The sequence below is a fragment of the Phacochoerus africanus genome, chromosome 9 (genome assembly GCF_016906955.1).
Source record: "Phacochoerus africanus isolate WHEZ1 chromosome 9, ROS_Pafr_v1, whole genome shotgun sequence".
Classification (NCBI taxonomy): Eukaryota; Metazoa; Chordata; class Mammalia; order Artiodactyla; family Suidae; genus Phacochoerus; species Phacochoerus africanus.
This window is the reverse complement of record NC_062552.1, coordinates 8,634,157-8,657,310: the sequence shown is the minus strand read 5'-3', so window position 1 is coordinate 8,657,310 and position 23,154 is coordinate 8,634,157. Positions and strand designations below refer to the sequence as shown.

The 23,154-nt window shown below is 43.4% G+C and overlaps 1 protein-coding gene across 1 annotated transcript in view; it reads right to left on the bottom strand.

Annotated features, from left to right (window-relative positions):
* HIVEP1 (HIVEP zinc finger 1) overlaps nt 1-23,154 on the bottom strand; it is a 146,145-nt gene that overhangs the window by 34,587 nt on the left and 88,404 nt on the right. Inside the window, 1 exon segment of the mRNA XM_047797240.1 lies at nt 1,272-7,231. Coding sequence (XP_047653196.1) covers nt 1,272-7,231 — 5,960 coding nt within the window.

Sequence of the window (23,154 nt, the reverse complement as noted above, 5' to 3'; positions counted from 1 at the left end):
TTTCCATCTGATTTAGCAGATGTAGAGTCTGCGCATTTAAAAATTAAAGTCTGAATGATTTGGATGCACCCTCCTTCACTGAGCAAGAACCGCTGGTGGTGCTCTACCACCACGCGTAGTCTCTGGCCTTCGCCAGCATCTCCAGCTTCAAAGTATGTCACTGTTTCAAACTCCCTGCACCCTCTAGCCATGCTGCACTCCTTGGAGTTGTTTAAATAGACCCCATTCTGTCTCATTTCCATGTCATTTGGCAGACTACTATAATTTCTCATTCTTGTTTGCCTGAAAAAAAAAAATCTCCATTTTTTTTTTTTAAATGACTCAGCTAAAATACCCCACTTTTGGAATAATTTCCTTGTATCCCTATCTCTTCAAGCTACTGGTAGTGTTGGAGATTGCCTTCTTTTTAAAAAGTTGTATACACTTCTAATATAACACTGATACTGTGGCTCTTTCTTATCGATAAATAAGTATATATTTATTTACGAACCAATGCTATGTGCTTGTGAACCTGCAGAGGTGAAGAATTTCATCTATAATTCTGAACGTCCAGCATCCAGCCTAACACCCTTATCTCTGTACCTATTCTTAGTCACTTAAATAATTTCTCCCACTGTAAAAAGCCAAAAACTCTAATAAGACTAATTCCATACCTAACTCAAAATTATAGTTTTATGACCTTACTCCACAAATCTTGACCGAATCAGCTCAGTTATCAAGTGCACAGCTAGTTACTCTGTAAACCTCCCTGGGACTAAGATGATTCTCGGGGCTCCACGGGAAGAGAGCTAGGATGAGCACGGTCAGGGGAGAGTGGTCAGGTTTGCAGATAACGAGTATGATGTCTATTTCTATTTTAAAAGAAGAGTTTCCAATATCCACACTTCTATTGCCCTTCCTTAGCAGGGACACAGCATGCACATAATCTGCTCTCACCTACCAAGAAAGATAAATCCTTTATACAAGAGAAAGAGGCAAGTGAAACTATGATTATCTGTTCCATTAAGTAAAGAGGTAAATATCCAGCCAATAGGAAAAGAGTGCTCAAGGCACGTTATTTTCAAAATATTTCCAGGCAGTATCACTGAAAGGATCTGGGTAACCTTTAGCAGTACAACTCACTGGGCAAACTTATCATTCTTTCTTTCAAATAACTCCACACTTATAAAGTACAATTAATACAACTTCCAGTTGCAATACTTCAAGGCACCCAGACATGGTAAAACTAATTTGCACAATCTATATTTGAAGATAAATGATATTTCAAGTACCTTGCTTAAGTTGCTTTTCCACTTGCTGGAATAGACCAATAAATCTGACTTGAAATGGGTGGTTACTGCTTGACAATATAGTGACTTTCCAGTCTTCTGTTTTGAGTTAAGGAGCGAAAGAGCAACTTTTGTAGGCAACCCAAGTGGATTGGGGTTACTGGCGCTTACTGTCCAGTCAGTGTAGGCTGAAGTCTTTTGGTCATTCTGGGGCAGATGCAGTGCCTTCTGTCTCAACAGGTAACACCACGTGAAGCTGGTAATAGTTTTCAGGCTGGGGAAGGATGGCTGCTGTGAGTCACTGGCCTCACACACAGAAGGAGTGGTGGCTACAGGGTGACTCTGTTCTTGGATGTTCACTTTGTCGCCTTGACTTTTAACCCCTGGAGACGTCCTTTCTTGGTTACTATCTACATGTTCCAAAGGAGAAATGTGAGCGCTCTCTGTAGGAACAGGTGAATTTCTAACTGAAAGAGTTAATGATGCGCCCGACTTGATGTTTTCAAATTCCTGCACTTCTTTTATAGGTTCTATAACCGCAGGCTTGGAGTGTCCTGAGGATGAAGCATCAGCTGGTGAAACATCAGTCAAATGAACAGCCTCACTACGAACTTCCGGGCGAGGAAAAGTTTCCTGCTCCAATATCACAGCTTCAAGGGGCTCTGTGGCACAAACCTGCCTCACCAGAGCAGGCTTCTTCTGCTTACTAACCTCATTAGCTCTCGAACTCAGTGGCTCGAATGCTCTAATGTCCGTTGCACAAACAGCTCCATTTTCATCCTTGGCTCGCTTTTGGTGCTTTTCCATGGCAATGTCTAAACTATTTGCCGGAGAGAGCATCCTTTTACTTGAAGCTGAAGATTCTTGCTGAGGGGAAAGTCTACCAATAGACATTTTCTGAGTTATGGGCAAGGATTCCAATAGAGAGGGATTCGGGCCCAGCTCAGAAAAAACATTTTTGCAAATGAGTTCTCCCTCTGGGTTTGGCAAAGCATTCTGGTGATCGTTTTGTGATTTTGGCATGGAATTTTGCTCTTCGCTGACTGGCACCATACTACCATTAGCCTGGCAAATTGGCTGACTGGATAGATCTTGCGTCACTAGGATTTGTGGCAGAGGTGTGACTGTGGCAAAACAGTATGCTGGGACCTGACTCTGTGGATGCACGGGCAGCGCAAAGGATGCTGGCGCTGTTGGCCCCTGACCACCGAGAGGCCCGAGCTTCAGGGCTGGCAGCGAACACGAATGAGATGTAGCTTCGACTAACTTGGTTGGTAATGTTACTGAGGTCGCACGACGGTCAGCCCCAGCAGGATCTGAAGGAGTTGGCTTTGGCCGAGGATGTACAGGAACAGAAGTGCAAGGCTGGCTCAAGGGGACCACTGGACACTGAAGTTGGTACTTGGGAGCAAAGCAATCCTCACCTTGAGAAGATACACGTCCACTGGGGCTTGCATCTGGTTTGACACTCTGTGTAGACACTTGCAGAGACATCGGTGCGTTTGGGTGGCTGAGGGGTGTACGGATTTGATTTAACAAACTGATGCCAAAAAGCTGTTGAACAGGGAAGATATACGTAGAGTTGGAACTTGAGGTTTCTGTTCGCAGATCGTTAATTTGAGTCTGGGAGTGCAGAGCATTTGCAGGAAACTCAGCTGAAGGTGTATGAGTGAGCTGGGCCCCCTGAAATGGCACTGTGTTCACACCCGCAAGAGCAACAGTTTGGAAAGAGGACGGGTGCACAGGAGACAGATGACTCTCTGGAGCGATGTTTAAAGAAATCTGTCGCATCAGTGGGCCTCGCCTTCTCTCCAAGAGAGGCACGTGCCCGGCGACGCCCATGCTGGAGGGGGATGGTGGAGGCTGCAACTCAGCAAGGGCTGCTGTGGAAGGTGGACTTACGCGTCCGCAGTCAAAGGATTTACTCCGGAAATCAGAGACCTCCATTGACGTCTGCGCGCTGCGCGTCTGCTCTGAGGCAGCTCGCCTCATTTCCCGGTGGCCTCCGGGAACACTGAGGGTGTTGGCGCCAGTGGGAATCATGAGGAACTCGGCTTTATTCAGAATATCGGTTTGCGGGGAGCCCTCGGTCTTAGAAACGTCCTCCACGTCTAAGGAAGCTGAGAAGCTCGAAGTGTGAGATAAGCTACTCTCCCTGCTTAGGCTTCTGGAGAGAGTGGAGTCAAAACTCGATTCGGTTGAGGAGTGCTCCATCTCAGCAAGACGGAGCCTCTTCTTTTTGGGTGGCAGTTTCTCTGTTGGCAGTTTGGACAAGGTTTCACTCCGCTGGGGCCAACTGAACTTCTCTGATCGTTCCTGATCGTGGCCTTGGCCTTCGAGGTCCCGATCTGGCTCTTCCGTGACCAGAATTTCTGGCACTTGGATGTTGTGCTGCCGAACAAGTCTAGAGGGCTGGCCTAGCGCATGTCGTTCGCTGGAAATCTTTCTCGCCCCTTCCTGAAGTTCTCTCGGCGCATTGGACAGCGCAGGCTGGCGCGGGTGGGACGGCTTCAGGGGAGGGCGGCCCTCCTCTTGGGAGATCGCTGCGAGGCTCAGAGCCCCAGGCTGGGCTGCTCTGCTCAGCTCCTGGAAAGAAGCTGGGGAAGCCCCTTCACGAGGCTCGAGCTTGTCAAAGGACCCGGGTCTGCTCAGGGAGTTGGTGTGCTGGATGACGGAGATGCCAGCGCCGTGTCTCTGCAGCTCCGTCTGGTCCTGGGCGGCCGGGCTCAGGCGCTGTTCCGCGATGGTGGACAGCTTTGGGTCCAGGGGCGGCTCGGGGCCTCTGGCCCCGAGCTGAATCTGGGAGGGTGGCAGCTGGACGGCTCTGTGCGGCTGGTCACCTGTTCCGGCCGCGCTCTGCTTCAATATGCTGGGAGCAGAGTCCGCCGCGCTCTGAAACCGGAGGCCTTCGGAGCTTTTCGGAGAAGCTCCGCTTTCGCTTTGCTGAAGTTCGTCGTCATCTCCGACACTTTTCATTTTCCTCCTTTTTCTTATCTGGGGCGCCTGTTCCCAGACCCCTGTCGAACCGGCGACCCTGTAGTGCAGAATTGGGGGCTGAGCGCCGCTGGGCGCCGGACTGTGCTCGGGGTCTCTCAGAGCTACCTTTGTTTTTGGTCCATGCAACTCTGAACAGTAAAATTTCTTATGGTTTTCAAAATTTTCCAGTTTTCGGTACCTGTTTCTACAGGTCTCACACTCAAACATGGTCCCTCGCCCTTGATGAGACTTCTTCTTTTCCAAGTGTGAGCCCGCGGCCGGCGCCTTGCTCCTGGCTGCCGCGGACTCACCAGCAGGGGTGCTTCCTTGATGGCTCTCGTCCGAGGACGGTGCAGCACCGAGAGCGTGACTTTCACTGGCTGAGGAGTCTTCTACTGCTGCTTGTCTGACAAGGGTGCGGGGGTGTCCACTTGGGGGCACAGAGGTGTTAGGTCCTGACACAAAGACGTCGTCGTAGAGAGCGCTGATTTTGTCGTCAAAGGACTGACTTCCTCTCAGGGGGTGCGGGGGCGGGATGGTGCTGGTGGGTACCGCTGAGTAGCCGGTGGTAGGCATTGAGTTACTTCTGGTAATAGGCAGGCAGTCGAGGGAAGGTACAGACAGGAGAAACACTTGCTTTGATTTCTCCGTGGGGGTGAAGGGGGACTTGGGTATATCGGAGCTTGAACTTGTCCTCCGTCCCATTGGTTTTAAATCAAACTGGAAAGAATCTTTGAATATGTATGATTTGGGGGAATCGATGCTTCCCCGTCGGGAGAGAGACGTTCTCCGTGGCTTTACACTATCTAGTTGCTTATCATCTACCAAAGCTTCATTGTCTGAGATAAGCTTTGATATCCGTTCCTCAAGTGTTTTTGTTGCCAAGGGTGGGCGCATCTGACCTGGGAGAAGTGATGCTTTCTCACCTGCTGGTAGAGCGGAAGCTGCTGGTGCACTGCAACGAGGGGCGGAGGGCCCAGGATTCTTATCAGAGTCCTGTTCTGGGGTGGGTAACGTTCTGGCAAAGGGAGTCGGGGGGCTCACCGTTTGATCGGCACTTTCGGAACGTGAAAAGTAACCAGAATCTGTACTTCCCAAACTGCGGGGACTCAGAAGAAGCTTTCCTTGCTGCTCTTGGGAATAATCTGTCGCCTGCTGCCTTTGGAGCTGGGCATGTGCTGTTCCCACGTGAGACTCTTGTTTTCCTTCCTGCTGACTCCCGGCCTCCTTCTGACGGGCCTTGTCCTCAGTCTCCAGGGAGGACGTCCAGGCTGGGTGGGACAGCACACGGGTTACCTGGAAGTCTTTCTGTTTCTGTGCACTAGAGAGTTCAGGCTTGGAATCTGAAACCTCTGGACTATCAAGTCTTAAAGGTGACACGCTAAGGGGGTGGACCATAACCTTTGGTAACTCTGTCACAGCCTGTGATTCTGAAGACTTGTCCTGTAGTGAAAAGCCACCTACTACCTGATCGGGATTGCTTGGAATGGAACTTGATTTTGGTACAGCTTCCATGTTGGGTACCCTTTTCATTAGCTGCATGGGCTGCAGGTCCATGGAGCCTGGGTCGGTCTGCCTCTCATCGGCAGCGCCCTCCTCTTCACTCTCCCCGCTATCTTCCACATCCGAATGGATACTAAGTGCTTTGGGGGACTCGTGTGACAAGAACGCATCTGGTTGCAGGATGAGACCCAGTTTGATAGTATGTGCATGAGACTTTTTGTGCTTGTATAGGTTGCTTTTAGTCTTAAATGAAAACCCGCAGGTCACGCAGGGATAGGGTCGCTCTCCAGTGTGGGAGCGGATGTGCTTTAAAAGCACACTGGGCTTTGCACAAGCTCTATTGCAATACTCACAAATGTATTTGCCTTGTTTTTTTGGCTTCTGATCTTTCAGAAGAAGATTGCACATTTGTTCCACGCTGTGATTAACGACAGAGGCGACAGGAGTTGAGTTATAAATTGGCGTGGGCGGCGACTGCATCGAAGGGGCGGGGCTTACGGACATTGGGGCAGCAGAATCCACCTGCTGGTTTGGAGGAGTAACCTGAGTTCTACTGGTGGGTGAGGCCACACCCACCGATGACGTCACTGCCGCGTTGTAAGCGTGTTCAAGTTGGGCGTTCTCCCGATTTTGCAGACCCGTTAGCGGTCTTGTAAAACCAGAGCACGCTGGAAGCTGCTGATTTTGTTGGCTAGGTTTAGAAACAGGGTGTTCATGTGGAGTATACGAAGGAGAAATGGACTGAGCTGCCACTTGGTCGTTCTTCTGAGCCACAGACAAATGCCCGGTGAAGGTCCGCGGAGGAGGCTGTGATGGGGCAGCCGGTTCTTGTGGAGTCGGATCTGGGGCAGCCATGGTGCTGTTGTTTGGCTGAGAAGGGGGTCGTACAGTTTTATTTGGTCTCAGTTTTTCGATCTTAACTGCACAAGACGAGCCCTTTTGTGACAAGGTGCTCAGTTCTGGCTCCATGGCTTTCAATAAGACATCAAACGCGGTGTTTGCATACGAGGAGGGCGGAGGGCTGCAGTTCGAGGAGATACATTCACTGTGGTCAGTCCTGCTTTTGCTGGACAAAGAACTAGAGTCACATTTTCCCCCTGCGACATTGAACTTGGCGGGGTCGGAGCCTTCCGACCTCCATCGACGCAGCTCAGATGGGTGCTGCAGAAAAGAGGGCTTCTTTGGGGTGATGGAGTCTTCGGATTTAGCGGCCTCGGCAGTTATCCCAGGGGTCTCTCCATTGTGTTTGGTAAATTGCTTCCCGTTTTTTACAGGACAGTGATTCTGCTTCTTGTGGGACTCCGCAGCGCCGGGAAGAACAGCAAAAGAGGAGGACTCTTCTGTATTTTGCTTGTGTTTTGCCTGAAGAGGATTTCTCAGTGGGGATTTTGGTATCTTTTTCAGGTGATTCTCAGCTACAATCTTTTTTCGTTTCACACCTTTAAGTGATTCTGGAGTTCCTTTAATACCAGCTTCTAAAATTTCTGTTCAAAAAAGAAAAAGAAAAAAGAAAACCAATTGGTAAAATGGCATATACACCAACTTTTTTTTTTTTGTAATGGACTTTTATTTTTATGTTTTTTTTAAATTACAATTACTGTCATGAGGGTGATATGACAATTGAAAAAGACAGTTTAGGGAAAGCCTGTTTTGGATAAAACTGCATTCCAACAGTCTGTCAAATATTAAGAAAGCTGGCCATCGAAATTTATTGAAACAATCATGCTAAGCCCTAGTCTTAGGATACTTCTAGAATGCTGTGTTCCTCTCTTGACCTCCGATCTCACCAGGGTCCTGACACCTAAATTAACCTCCCCTTTCACCTCTGTAGCTGAGGACTCTACGCAACAGTGTGAAAGAGCGGCCTACAAAGAAGAAAACTCAACCTTTTAATGCTGGGTCTATGTCCTACCACATTCAGTATCTTTTAAAGCAAACTTCTCAGCAGTTTCTAAATAACAATATTGCTCCAAAACACTCTTAGGAGAACAAAGGTTATTACCACACAATAATTTTTAGAGCAAACAGCGCAGATGATCATGGGATATTCACTGGTGGAACCATGAAGAACTGCTAATATAGCAATTCTATCAGTCGACAGAAAAATACAAAAGCTAAAAAATAACACACTTATTTGTGGTTCTTCACCAACAAAATTTAAAAGTCATAACATCGAAATGGCCTTTACTTAAAAAAAATTACCATTTTAACTGAAATAAAATATTCAATGGCTATGTTTCTTTGCCATTAATGATAGGTGAGTAGGTAGATAGAGCTAATTATAGGAAAGAGATGAAATTACCTCTGTTTCTCCCTGTGTTGAAATCACCATTTAAATGGCATCAACCACCCATAATCTCTGTCAACTATTGTATTTTTGCGCAATAATTGCTCGCCATAATTTAATTTGTTTTGGTTTGTCTGATTCTTGGGCACATAAACAGGAAATTTTCAAGCTTATACTTACTTGCGGAAAAGTAAGTAATAGAATTCCTCATTCTTTTCTTTTTTTTTTTTGTCTTTTTGTTGTTGTTGTTGTTGTTGCTATTTCTTGGGCTGCTCCCGCGGCATATGGAGGTTCCCATGCTAGGGGTTGAATCGGAGCTGTAGCCACCGGCCTACGCCAGAGCCACAGCAACGCGGGATCCGAGCCGCGTCTGCAACCTACACCACAGCTCACGGCAACGCCGGATCGTTAACCCACTGAGCAAGGGCAGGGACCGAACCCGAAACCTCATGGTTCCTAGTCGGATTCGTTAACCACTGCGCCACAACGGGAACTCCCCCTCATTATTTTCAAATAGCTGTTACACTGTACCTATTGGAAATTCCTATTTAGACCAAAATGTCTACACCAAAATAACCACTTTGCATTAACTGAGGTATTCACATAAAATAAAAAAAATCCTAGGGAGTTCTCCTTGCGGCTCAGTGGTTAACGAACCCGACTAGTATCCATGAGGTTGCGGCCTGGCTTTGCTCAGTGGGTTAAGGATCCGATGTTGCCATGAGCTGTGTGTAGGTGGCAGACATCCCAGACATGGCTTGGATCCCGAGTTGCTGTGGCTGTGGTGTAGGCTGGTGGCTGTAGCTCCAATTCAGCCCCTAGCCTGGGAACCTCCATATGCCGTCGGTGCAGCCCTAAAAAGACCAAAAAAAATTCTAGTCATCTTGGGACATCAGTTAATATGTTTTCATGTATTAATTTAATGAAAAAATACATACTAATCCACTAAAGGCACATTTACCCGCCATAATCAGAAGGGCAAATAAAAATGGACGGGTCTCATGATGAAAATATTTGAGGTAAAGAAAAGTAGAGAAAAATCAGTATTGTTGATGCCTTTACAAAATGATGTTGAGTAAATCTTTTTTATTCTTTACGTCACTGATCTATAACATGATGTTTCCCCACCGGGTTTCTCTCTTCAAGATCAATGCAATAAAGTGAGTGATGTACTTTCTGCCTCTCATTAACTATACCAAGCAAGTGGGCGAAATGAAAAATGATAATCAGCATCTCAGGTGAGCTGCTGCCCCACTCACTCCCCAGGAGGAGCACGGAGGTTGGCTGAGCATTGGTTGGGGTAGATATGTTTAGTTTGCTATGTTTTACATACGTTTTTGGAGTAAGATTTTATTTTTAGATAAAGTTATTTGTAAAAACATAAATAAAATAAACAATGTCTTCCACTCCAAAGGAAAAAAAAAATGCAAAAATTCAAACCACAAGCAAAACACTCAGAAATACCATATTAAGTTGTTGTTGTTTTTTCTTTCAGCATGTGGAAACTCCCAGGCTAGGGACTGAACCCTCGCCATGGCAGTGACCCAAGCTGCTGCAGTGACAATGCCAGATCCTCAGCCAGCTGTGCCAAGAGAGAACTGACACATTATTTTTTTTCTTTTTTTAAAAATCATTTTTTGTATTATTATTATTATTTGTCTTTTTAGGGCCCCACCCACGGCATATGGAGGTTCCCAAGCTAGGGGACTAACCGGAGCTGTAGCCGCTGGCCTACACCACAGCCACATCAGATCCGAGTCATGTCTGCGACCTACACCACAGCTCACGGCAATGCTGGATCCTTAACCCACTGAGTGAGGCCAGGGATCAAACCCGCAACCTTATGGTTCCTAGCTGGAATCGTTTCTGCTGTGCCATGATGGGAACGCCTGTGCTATTATTATTGTTTGCTTTTTAGGGCCCCAGGTGTAGAAATCCCCAGGCTAGATGCTCAGTTGGAGCTATAGCCGTCGGCCTCCGCCATAGCCACGACAACATGGGATTGAGCCACTTCTGTGATCTACACCACAAGCTCACGGCAGCGCCAGATCCTTAACCCACTGAGCAAGACCAGGGATCGAACCTGCATCCTCATGGATACTAGTCAGGTTAATTTCCACTGAGCCATAAAAGGAACTCCTGTATTACTACTTTTTTGTCATAGTTGATTTACATTGTTCTGTCAATTTCTGCTGTACATCAAAGTGACCCAGTCACACATCTACACACACTCTCTTATATTAGCTTTCATCACGTTCCACCACAAGTGATTGGATATAGTTCCCTTTGCTATACAGCAGGATCTCATTGCCCATCAATTCTTTCTTTTTTTTTTTTTTTTTGGTCTTTTTGCCTTTTCTAGGGCCGCTCCCACGGCATATGGAGATTCCCAGGCTAGGGGTCTAATTGGAGCTGTAGCCACTGGCCTACGCCAGAGCCACAGCAACTCAGGATCTGAGCCAAGTCTGCAACCTACACCACAGCTCATGGCAACGCCAGATCCTTAACCCACTGAGCAAGGCCAGGGATGGAACCCGCAACTCATGGTTCCTAGTCAGATTCGTTAACCACTGAGCCACGACGCAACTCATGGTTCCTAGTCAGATTCGTTAACCACTGAGCCACGACGGGAACTCTCATCCATTCTTAATGTAACAGTTTGCATCTATTAAATTTAAAAAATTAAAGTATAATTGATTTACAATTATTCTTCTTTTAATTTATAAAGTATAGTTGATTTACAATGTTGTGCCAATTACTGCTGCGCAGCAAAGTGACCCAATCGTACATATATATATATATATACACACACATTCCTTTTCTTATATTATCTTCCATCATGGTCTGTCTCAAGAGGTTAGATATAATTCCCCGTGTGCTGTATAGTAGGACCTCATTGCTTATCCATCCCAAATGTAATAGTTTTAAAGGGATCACTCTATGTATGTTTTAGACAAAAAGAGTACAATTCAACTTTGTACCTAAAGAAAATGAAGCTCAAGTGAAAAGAAAGGTATAATTATACTTAAGATCCCTATTTTTTATAGAGACAATTCCCCTAAAGTTAAGAATTTGAGGAGTTCCTGTCGTGGCGCAGCAGAAACGAATCCAACTAGGAACCATGAGGTTGCAGGTTCGATCCTTGGCCTTGCTCAGTGGGTTAAGGATCTGGCGTTGCCGTGAGCTGTGGTGTAGGTCGCAGATACAACTCGGATCTGGCGTTGCTGTGGCTCTGGTGAAAGCCAGTAGCAACAGCTCCGATTCGACCCCTAGCCTGCGAACTTCCGTATGCTGCAGGTGAGGCCCTAAAAAACACAAAAGACAAAAAAAAAAAGAAAAAACATATTTTAAACAGATTTTTATGAACTACACATTTCAATTTTAGATGAAGACCAGCGTATCTATCTTTGATGAAAATTTATAATATTTACATTCTATTTACATAATAGCTATTTACTTCTTGAACTCTTATCTGAATTTTTACACTGATCTGGTACTAATACACCCCAATTCTTTTCTTCGGAACTCTGTACATGCCTTTGCTTTGGGGTAAAGAAGCTCAGAAAGGAAGCCTTCTGTCAGCCTGGCTGGCAGCTTCCCCTCGATGAGGTGACTTGCCTTTTATTGCCTGCATGTCTGCAAAAACCTTTATTCTCAAAGTCTAATAATAATAACTAGTAGCTCAGAGTTGGCCATTATACAACTTTTAATTTTTTTCCTTGGAATATAATGACTTCTGAAGGGAGATGCATTTAGTTTATTTCAGAAAAATTTACTTTAATTATTTCCTCAAACACATTTTCTGGCCAATTTTTTTCTCTGGGGGGGGGGGGCTCCTTTACTTTGCTGAGGTCAATTACCTTTATGTGGGACCACCCTTATGATGATTTTACGTTGCCTCCATCTTTTCGTTTTTCTCCTTGGCTTTTTCTAGAATTATCGAAAGCTTTCCCCCTTACACCAATAATTCAATTTTCAGGCCATTAACTTCCTTGCTGTTTCAGATTTGTGTATTAGTTTTGGACTGATGTTGTTTTGTTCTTATTTTGTTCCCTTACGTCCATATTTCCCACTTCATCTCATTTTATTGTCTCATATTATGTTTGAAGTGTTGCTTTAATACATTTATGATCTTATTAAGTTCAATGTTTAAAAAAACGCTTCTGTTTCTGAGGTACTAATTCCTTTAAGGCTGAGTTTTTCGTCTGTCTCTTCATGTTCTCTCTGCTTTTCTATTGCCTGAGATCCTGGGGAATCCTAGGGGAAGTCTTCCGTGGAGAACTCGTTCCTAACAGTGTTTGGCAGAGTTGTGTTCATTCCTCTCCGATTTTGCTGGATCTCCTTTTACAGGGCACAGGCTCCTTGTTCAAGGGATCTAATCCATTCCATCATGGGAGGTTGGAAGGGGATGGCCCTGGATGTGGCATCAGTCTCTAAAAGCAAGGACTTGTTGCTGCTGCTGTTAGGTGGGGAGAAGATGGTGGAGGGGCTGAGAGGCAGATGTAAAAAGAGGGAAGGTACCAGGCACGTGTGGGGTGAAATCCCATCCAATCATCCTAGAGGTGGAATTAAAGAGGTTGTGGTGATTGTCACGCCTCATCCCTTGCTTCTCAAGATTTGGGGCTGGAGTGCACAGAGTGGGGTGACCAAGCCAGCTGAACAGCAACCAGAGACAGAACCAATTCCCTGGAGCGTGAGGACCCATGGGTCTCGAAGCATCACACTCTCGGGATAGTTTTTTCAATTCAGCTTAATTTTGATTAATGTTACACCTATCAGAGCGTGACTGGAGTTACGTTCTCCTGCCCCCTTATCGCCAGGAACAAGCATGAGGGCCACATCTGTAACATCTGGTATGCCGTTACCATAGCAATGGCCGCATCTCTAACATCTGGTACGCCGTTACCATAGGCCATGGAGTTAGGGTGTGCAGAGCAGAATGCCTCAAAGCAGAAACACAGTTTCGGAGGGGAGGGGGCAGTGGAGCAATGTTTACTCAGCACTTAGGCTTCTCAATACTTTTAAAGGCAGTCTGCTATTATGGTAGACTAAAAGGAAGATAAATTAGAAGCAGCAGAAAGAGCATGAGACCGTGGGCGGAGGCATGCAAGGATAGGCTCACTCACTCACCTCCCAGTGCATAGCCTTCTCTCTGTCTCGGAGTTCAGACGTTGCCTACGATTTAGCACCATGTGATTCCAGAGCTGCTGGTTGTTGTTTTTTTTTAACCAACAATAAAGCTGGATATCCTTGGGGCACATAATTCCCTTTGTGTGAATGATGAAGTACAACCCTCTCTCCTCATGCAGGGAGCACACACGCTCAGATGGGGAAACGGGTGGGAAAGGTTCAAAACCAAGGTCAACCAATTGCTGAAAATTATATTCTGATCAGCAGGCTACTAGAAATGGCTGACAATCAGGCAGCAACTCTGAGGCATGAGCAGGTCAGACAGATCCAAATAGGAATTCATTTAACAGACACAAATCATACTTAGAAGAGGGACCAAAACTGGCAGCATAGCCACTGTCAGAATCTCTGACCTGCTGGGCTTTATAATAAAAACCACCTCGTCATCAGATAGGCAGTTGAGAAGCTTGGGAAAATGACAGAGGCCACTTGACTGGAAAAAGGTGACTGGTTAGGGAAAGACAGCTGAGGTGGGACAAGGGGCGGTTCCACGGCTGGTGGCGGCATGGCGAGCTACAACCTAGCCGTGCGTTTAAAACCCTGCCTTAGAGTTCGTCGTGGCTCAGTGGTTAACAAATCCGACTAGGAACCATGAGGTTGCGGGTTTGATCCCTGGCCTCGCTCAGTGGGTTAAGGATCCTGCGTTGCATTGAGCTGTGGTGTAGGTCGCAGATGCAGCTCGGATCCCGTGTGGCTGTGGCTCTGGTGTAAGCCGGTGGCTACAGCTCCAATTAGACCCCTAGCCTGGAAACCTCCATATGCCACGGCAGCGGCCCTAGAAAAGGCAAAAAGACAAAAATAAAATAAAACAAAAAATAAATAAAACCCTGCCTTGATGGACAGTCCATCTGTTTTTCCCATTGACTCAAAGACGCACCAGTGTGAAAGATTGCAAATCCCTCTTAGGTCTTGGGGACCAAGGACCACCTATTTTCTTTTTTTTTTTTTTTTGGTCTTTTGTTGTTGTTATTGTTGTTGTTGTTGCTATTTCTTGGGCCGCTCCCGCGGCATATGGAGGTTCCCAGGCTAGGGGTCGAATCGGAGCTGTAGCCACCGGCCTACGCCAGAGCCACAGCAACGCGGGATCCGAGCCGCGTCTGCAACCTACACCACAGCTCACGGCAACGCCGGATCGTTAACCCACTGAGCAAGGGCAGGGACCGAACCCGCAATCTCATGGTTCCTAGTCGGATTCGTTAACCACTGCGCCACGACGGGAACTCCAGGACCACCTATTTTCTAACAATTGAGGGCGTGCTGTGTCAGGGTTAGGAGATCAGAGGCACCATTTAGAAGGCCTCTCAGAATTCCTACAAGAGTTAAAATGCCACCTTGAACTCAGGGAGGGACAGTGGGCCTCTTGGCTGATTCAGAGCAAGAAAGCCTGTGAAAGCTTCCGCTTGCCAAAGATTCTGCTCAGCTTTCCTCTCTATCTGGGAGGACTTGAGCTAGTTTGGGAGGGGAAAAAAATCGATTCCCTTTCCACTCTGCCAAATCTCAAACTCAGTATCCATGCATAGATTACGAATTGTAGCAGCAGATCCAGGACTAGAAATTTTCAGTGGGGAAATGGTTAGGCTAATTATGGCGGAGTCATTTAACATTATATCTCCATTTAAAATAATTACAAAGATCACACAGCAATATGAACATTGTGATATACTAAATACACACGCATATTCTTTTCTTTTCCTAGAGAGAAGTCTGGGCCAGAGGCACGGATCTGGGAATAGAGAGGAAGAGTTGTCTTTATAAAAGTACAGACATGTTAAGCCAGAGAGAAATCTGCCATCAGAAGCTTGGGTGACCCCTATATTCCCCCATATTTAAGGGTGAGCTAGGAATGACAAGAAACAGGGAGTAATAAGGAAGATAAGAGCAAGAGCGAAGTGCACAGGAAGCCAGGCTTTAGACGTAGAAGGAGGAAGATGTGAGCGACAGTGAGGAGACGTGTGGGCACTGGGTTTGGGGGCCACTGGGATTAGAGGCCGTTATCTCAGAGCAGTCGTCAACTGGGTCATGGGGGTAAGAACCCTACTGCAAAAGGGCAGGGAGTAAGAGGGGCCTGGGGAAGAGCGAATACTGCCCACCCTCTGGGACTCTGGCTGGGAAGGGAAAGAGAAAGGCAGAACTTCCGTATCAGAGAAGAGGAGATTAAGGCGAGGTTTCTTTAGGATGCGGCGGGGGTGGGGGGTGAGTGTACTTATAAAGAGGAAGAAAACCTCAACGGACAGAAAGGGAATGAAAACGCAAGGCAGATAACAAATAAATTTCTGCGCAATAAAGACCTGTGCTAGTGGTATTATCAGGAACCGACTACACAGATGTGGGAGCAACTAAATTTCACTTAGCAAGGGTCAGAAAGCCACATCCATCTCCAAGTTCTTCCCATTTCTCCTGGAACGGCATTCAAACATCCAATGGCCAAAAGAAAGCCTGGTTTGTCCAACCTGCCTCCGCACCATTCAGACTGACTCACTATGCTTCAACCCCACAGGAATGCTGATCCCCAACAAGACCACCTCCTTCCTGCCCCTGGTAACCTGTACTCATCATCCCCTGAAAGGCCCTCCCGACTCTCAACTCTTAAGTGGAGGAATCGCTTTGAACCTTTAACTCCTAACACCAAGGTTACCTCTAGCTGTCCACTTGCCTAAAGTATCTGACCCGTACTGCCTAAACCTTGTTCATTTTTCATAATTATGATCACAATCTAAAACGCCCTATCTGGAGTTTCCGTCATGGCGCAGTGGTTAACAAATCCGACTAGGAACCATGAGGTTGTGGGTTCGGTCCCTGCCCTTGCTCAGTGGGTTAAGGATCCAGCATTGCCGTGAGCTGCAGTGTAGGTTGCAGAAGTGGCTTGGATCCCACGTTGCTGTGGCTTTGGCGTAGGCTGGCGGCTACAGCTCCGATTAGACCCCTAGCCTGGGAACCTCCATTTGCCGCAGGAAGCGGCCCTAGCAAATGCAAAAAGACAAAAAAAAAAAAAAAGTGCCCTATCTATCCATTTAGGTTTTGTCTACCTTCTGATTAGAATCTAAGATTTCTAAGATCTTGTGTTTATTATACATCCCTATGTATCCAGCCCTTAAGAGGTATTGAAAAAAGTAGTTGCTAATAAAATAGGCCTCTGTGTAATTTCAAATAACAAATGCTGAAGAGGGTGTGGAAAAAAGAGAACCCTCCTACACTGTTGGTGGGAATGTGGATTGGTGCAGCCACTGTGGATAAGAGGATAGAGGTCTCAAAAAACTAAAAACAGTTACCATATGATCCAGCAATCACAGTCCTGGTCATATATCTGAAGAAAACTATAATTCAAAATGATACATTCCCCAATGAACATTCTACCCCAATGTTCACGGAAGCACTATTTACAATAGCAAAAACATGGAAGCTACCTAAATGGCCATTGACAGAGGAATGGTTAAAGATGTGGTACATATATACAATGGAATATTACTCGGCCATAAAAAAGAATGAAATAATGCCATTTACAGCAATGTGCATGAACCTAGAGATTATCATACTAAGTGAAGTCAGACAGATCAAGACAAATATCAAATGTTATCACTTTTATGTGGAATCTAAAAAATGATACAAACAAACTTGTTTAACAAAACAGAAATAGACTCTCAGATATAGAAAACAAACTTATGGCTACCAAAAGGGGTAAGGGGAGAGGGATAACTTAGGAGTTTGGGATTAACACATACATGCTACCATATATAAAATAAACAGTTACCAAAGACCTACTGTATAGCATAGGGAACTATACTCAATATCTCATAATCATCTATAATGGAAAATAATCTGAAAAAGAAAATTTTTGTGTATATGGGTGTGCGTGTGTGCGTGCGTGTGTGTGTGTGTGTGTGTGTGTGTATGTTATCACTTTGCTATACACCTGAAACTAACACAACACTGTAGTCAACTATACTTCAATAAAAAAATTCTTAAAAAAAGCTTAGAGAATGCCAACGGAATGAATAAGAAAGACCAAAAATGAGGAAAGAAGGGAGGAAAAAACAAGAAATAAAAGTTAAGAAAAGGAAAAAATACCCAGACAAATCATATTTAAACCACTGAAAACTAAAGATAAAGAGAAAATCTAGGCAAAGGCACTGAGAGGGTAGAAAAATATATACAGAAAAGCAAATATACAAACCAAAGCCAACTTCTCAATAGAAACAATGCAGTGACACTTTAACACTACTGAAAGAAAAAAAAAAGTGCCAACCCAGAATTCTATGTCAAAAAATAATAGTTTTCAAAAGATGACAGCAAAGACTTTTTTGGAAAAACAAAAGCTGAGAGCACTCATTACCAGCAGAACTGTACTGAAAGGTTACAACTTTAATTTGGAGCTACACATATAAAGAAAGAACCCTGAAAATGGTAAAAACGTAAGGAAATTTTCAAAAGACTCTTTTCACTGTTGCTGTACAGTAGAAAAAAAAATTGTATTGAGGAAATAACTATTAAAAATAATTTAAAAAAGAGAAAAAAAGGTTTTTTTTTTAAGTGTCATCACTTTAAAATATAATGCCAGGTAAAGCTGTATGGCCCAATCTCAAATAATGGCTCTGCCCCACTCCCCAGACCTGCAGGCAGGCTCCCTGGCATGGCAAAGGGGCCTCTGCAGAGGTGAAAAGGTTAAGGCACTAAAATGGAGAAACTCCTAGATTAATACAGGACCCCTTCAAATTCAGTCCATCCATCGAAAGAGGCCTGAGAGAGATCCGGGTGTGAGAGACTCTGCATCAGCCGTTCCCGGCTTTGGAGGTGGAGGAAGGCGGCCACGATCCAAGGATGGCAAGTGTACTACTCGAGAGGCTGGGAGTGGCCTTCAACTTCAGCCAGGGCAGGTGGATTCAGACCCCCAGACACAGGGATCTAATTCTGCCAACAACTGGAAAGAACAAGGAAGCAGACTCGCCACTAGAACCTCCAGAAAGAAACACGGCCCTGCTGACACCCTGACTGTAGCCAAGTGAGACCAATTCCGGCTTCTGACCTACAGAACTGTAAGGTAGGAAGTGTTTCTTGAACTGCTGAGTTTATTATGGTAATTTGTCACACAACAACAGAAAACAAACACAGGTACCACTGGCACATGTGACGCTTTAACTTAAAAACAAAGTCTGTTACTCAAAAACGAACTTTGTTCCTTGGCTGCAATGAAGTTAAGTGAGAAATAAACAGCAGAAAGACATCTGGAAAATCCCCAAATATCTGGAAATTGAACAACATATTTCTAAACAGCTCAGGGGGCAAAGAGGAAGTCATAGGGGAATTAAAAAATGCAAAACTAAACTTCAGAGCAGCTGAAAAACATGACAAAGAATATGTACCATGCCAATGACAGACAACACTCAAATCAAACACTAGAGAAACTTCAAGTCTGGGACAACAAAAGGTTCCATGGAGATTTTTAATCACTTCTCCAGATGATCTAGTTAACAGGATAAAAAGAATGAGATAACGATGGTGAGGAAGCAAACAGCATTATTTGCTGAGAGCATAAGATTCCTAGAGAACCTAGGAGAAAGAGCTGAAACTCTACTATATCCAATAAGAATTTGAGTAAGTCAGATGCCTACCCAAAATATTCACATATCAACCTTTTCACTTATACCAAAAGTAGTTAGAAATATAATGAAAAAATGTTCTATTTATAAAAGTAATAACAATAGAAAAATGCCTAGAAGTATATTTAGCACAAAATATTCAAAACCTACAGGAAGTTTAAAAGTTTTCTGATATGATTTTAAAAAGTGTTTATATTGGAGTTCACATCGTGGCTCAGTGGTTAATGAATCCAACTAGGAACCATGAGGTTGTGGGTTCGATCCCTGGCCTTACTCAGTGGGTTAAGGATCCCACATTGCTGTGAGCTGTGGTGCAGGTTGCAGATGTGGCTCGGATCTGGTGTTGCTGTGGCTCTGGCGTGGGCCATCGGCTACAGCTCCAATTAGACCCCTAGCCTGGGAACCTCCATATGCCACAGGAGTGGCCCTAGAAAATGCAAAAAGACAAAATAAAAATAAAAAAAATAAAATAAAAATAAAAAGTGCTTATAAAATGAAGAAATGCACCAGGCTCCTGGAGCGAATCACTATTTTGAAGATATCAAAGCTTTGCAAATTTCTGAACTTTATACAATTTCAAACAATTTTTAAAATTTGCTTTTTTGAAAAAATATGATATGACTCTAATCTTAACTTGGGAGAGTAAATATTCTGAATTAGATAATAAAATTCTGAAAAAGAATTATGTAAAGACACCTACATGGAGAGAGATTAAAAGAGTAAAGTGTAAAGTATTTTCTCCAAATGAGATTAATGGTTAAATGGAAACTCTTACATACTTAGAATATGAAAAAGTGGCATATTTCAAAATCTTGATAAAAGGATAACATAATTTTAAAATACGCAATGTAAGTTTCATACATGGGACAAAAAAGTAAATAAAGTAGATTAGATGTTAAGCAAATACCACATTCCAAAATAAATTCAATGTTCAATATAGGAGATAAAACCACAGAAAAATATGGATGAACATCTAGCTAATCTTGAGAGTGGAAATATGATTTCTAACCAAAAAAAAAAAAGCAGAAGAAAAACCTTTTGAATATATAAACATTAAACTCCCTCAGTGTGTGTGTGTGTGTGTGTATTTAAAAACACCATCTTACTACAAAAAAGCAAATGACAAAGAAAAGTATTGCACATACAGGCCAACAATGGGTTAATATTCTAACCACATAAAGAACTCTTATAAGGAACTTCTAGTAACGAATTCAGTAATTCAAGTATTCCTCCCTGAGGACAGCAGAAAAGCTAAATAAAATATATGAAGGCACTGAAACATTAAGAAGTCAATGAAAAGTTACTGGGCCAAGATCCATGTGAGGTTAAAAGTCCAAAAAGTGAAATCAGTATTTGGGGCTCCTTTTGCTCAGAGATGGTTTGCTTATCCAGAAGGAGTAGCTAAAAGGCTGAGCAGCTCTTTAAAGGACAATCTAAAGGAGTGAAGAGTGTAAATGATAGAACCCAGGGCAGGCCATGCACAGAGTCCCTGAGAAAACCTGCATGATTCTAGCTGACAGCGTGAAGGGCTTCATTCTAGGAAGGAGGAGACCTGATACAGACCAAGCCTCACGTGAACTGTAACTCACTTTCAATAGCCAGAAAATCTCAGACCCCAAAAGGGATTAAGTTGATACTGGATTGGCTGGTCCTCCTAGGAGTGTGGCAGAAGCAAACTAAAATTTTCTCTGGAGGAAGATATCATCAATTTAGGTTTTAAACCATTTCATTCATTTTTCAAATAGAATGTCTAACTCATATTCAAAGATAACCAGGCACCTGAGAAAAGAATTCAACATGAAAGAACCATCATTACAAGCAAATGGACAGGGGTTCAACATACTAGAATTAATACAGACACTTAAAAATAAATGCACTTATTTTGTTCAAGAATAAGCTTACTAAAAATTCCAGAGGAGAATTAGAAAGTATAAAAAGAGAGATAACATATTTGAAGAGCAAAATATAAATAACACAATTGAAGAAATGCAATCTAATTTAGACCTCACTGGAGGGATTTAAGTTCAGAACAGAACAGTTGAAAATGATAGCAAACTGGAAGATAAGTCAAAAGAAACAACACAGAATAAAGTACTCGGAGACAAAGGAATGCAAAATCCAGGTGCTAAATCTAAAACAAAGAGGATAAATTGCAAAGGCTGGAAATGGAATCTTAGAAGGTAAGGAAATAAATAATTGAGTAGAAGTAATATTTGATGAGATAGGTCTAAAATTTTTCAAAAAGTAATAAAACAACCTGAATGTCCATCAACAGATGAATGGATTAAGAAAATGTGGTACGTGGAGTTCCCGTCGTGGCTCAGTGGTTAACGAATCCGACTAGGAACCATGAGGTTGCGGGTTCGGTCCCTGCCCTTGCTCAGTGGGTTAACCACCCAGCATTGCTGTGAGCTGTGGTGTAGGTCACAAACGCGGCTTGGATCCTGAGTTGCTGTGGCTGTGGCTACAGCTCTGATTAGACCCCTAGCCTGGGAACCTCCATATGCCGCGGGAGCGGCCCAAGAAAATGGCAAAAAGACAAAAAAATAATAATAACAATTAAAAAAATAAAGAAAGAAAATGTGGTACATATACGCAATGGAATAAAAAAGAACAAAATATATATAAATGTTTATATATATAAATATATATATGTCATTTGCAGCAACATGGATGGAACTAGACTCTCAAACTAAGTGAAGTCAGAAAGAGAAAGGCAAATACCATATATCACATATCTGGAATCTAATATATGGCACAAATGAACCTTTCCACAAAAAAGAAAATCATGGACTTGGAGAACAGACTTGTGGTTGCCAAGGGGGATGGGGAGAGTTTGGGATGGACTGTGAATTTGGGGTTAATTGATGCAAACTATTGCCTTTGGAATGGATAAGCAATGAGATCCTGCTATATAGCACTGGGAACTATGTCTAGTCACTTATGATGGAGCGTGATAATGTGAGAAAAAAGAAGGTATACATGTATGTGTGGGTGGGTCATCTCGTTGTACAGTAGAAAAACTGACAGAACACTGTAAACCAGCTATGATGGAAAAAATAAAAATCATAAAAAAATAAATTTTTTAAAAAGTAATGAAACACATGAATCTACAGATTCAAGAGTGCTATAAACCACAAGCAAGCTAAATAAAACAGAGAAATCACACCTATACATCCCACTGTGAAACTGAAAAAGTCAGCAACAAGGCCAAAAGTTTTAAAAGTACAAGAAAATTTAATTATAAAAACAGATTACATTGTATACCTGAAATTTAACACAACTTTTTTAAGTTGACTATACTCCAATAAAATGTTTTTTTTTTTTAAAAAAAGACAGATTACCTTCAAACAGGCAAAAATTAGACTTATACGTGACATCTGAACAGCAATACTGTGCTCAAGGAAATAAACTGCCAAACTAGAATCCTATGCTTCTGAACTCAGAAAAAGTATTTCTCAAGAATGAAAAAGAAACAGACATTTTAAAATAAATGATACAGGAAATCATTTGTCACTTGAAATAATCTGTCACAACAGACCTGCACTAATGCAAAACTAAAGATGATTCTTCACATAAAATAAAATTATCCCATGTGGGAAACTAGAGATGCGAGATGAAATGAGCCCCAAAGTGATTAATGTGTAGAAATCAAGATGAGCAGCAACTGTATAAAAATAATAAGGAATATATATGGAATTCAAATACATGATAATCATGGCATGTAAGTCAAAGAGCAGGGTAAATGAATAAATGCCTGGAAGAAATGCTATGATGCAGAGTCCTGACAGCTTGGAGCCAGCGTCTGACGCAGCAGCAACCTCTGGGAGCACCACCATGTCCCATTCGAGGCATACCGAGCAGAAGATCGGAGTAGTTCTTGGAGCACTGAGTGAAATATAAGTTTAGTTTTACCAACCAAAACAGATTCAGAGGCTTTGATAACATTCCTAATGGAAGAAATACACTGCAACACAATCAGAACATAGCTGCAATTCTGAGTAAGAACCCCAGCCCTGAGAAGAAAAGCAAGAATGGATAAGTAGAATTCAAGACCACTTCCCCCAAAAGTAAGGCCAAGAATTATTTAGTTAAAGGTTAAAACAATGCAAGATACAATGTTAAGCTTTTATAACAAAACAAGTAGGCAACAGAATACATTAAAAAAAAACCTGAAAAGGAGAATGTAGTAGACATATTAAATTTCATATTTTATAAGTCTTTGTTAAAATAAAAATTTCTTAAAGTTTCAAAAAAAATTAAAATACTATAGGATTGGAGTATAGAGATAGCCCGTCACTACCTGTCACCTAGAGTTTTGTATTTTTGAATTCAT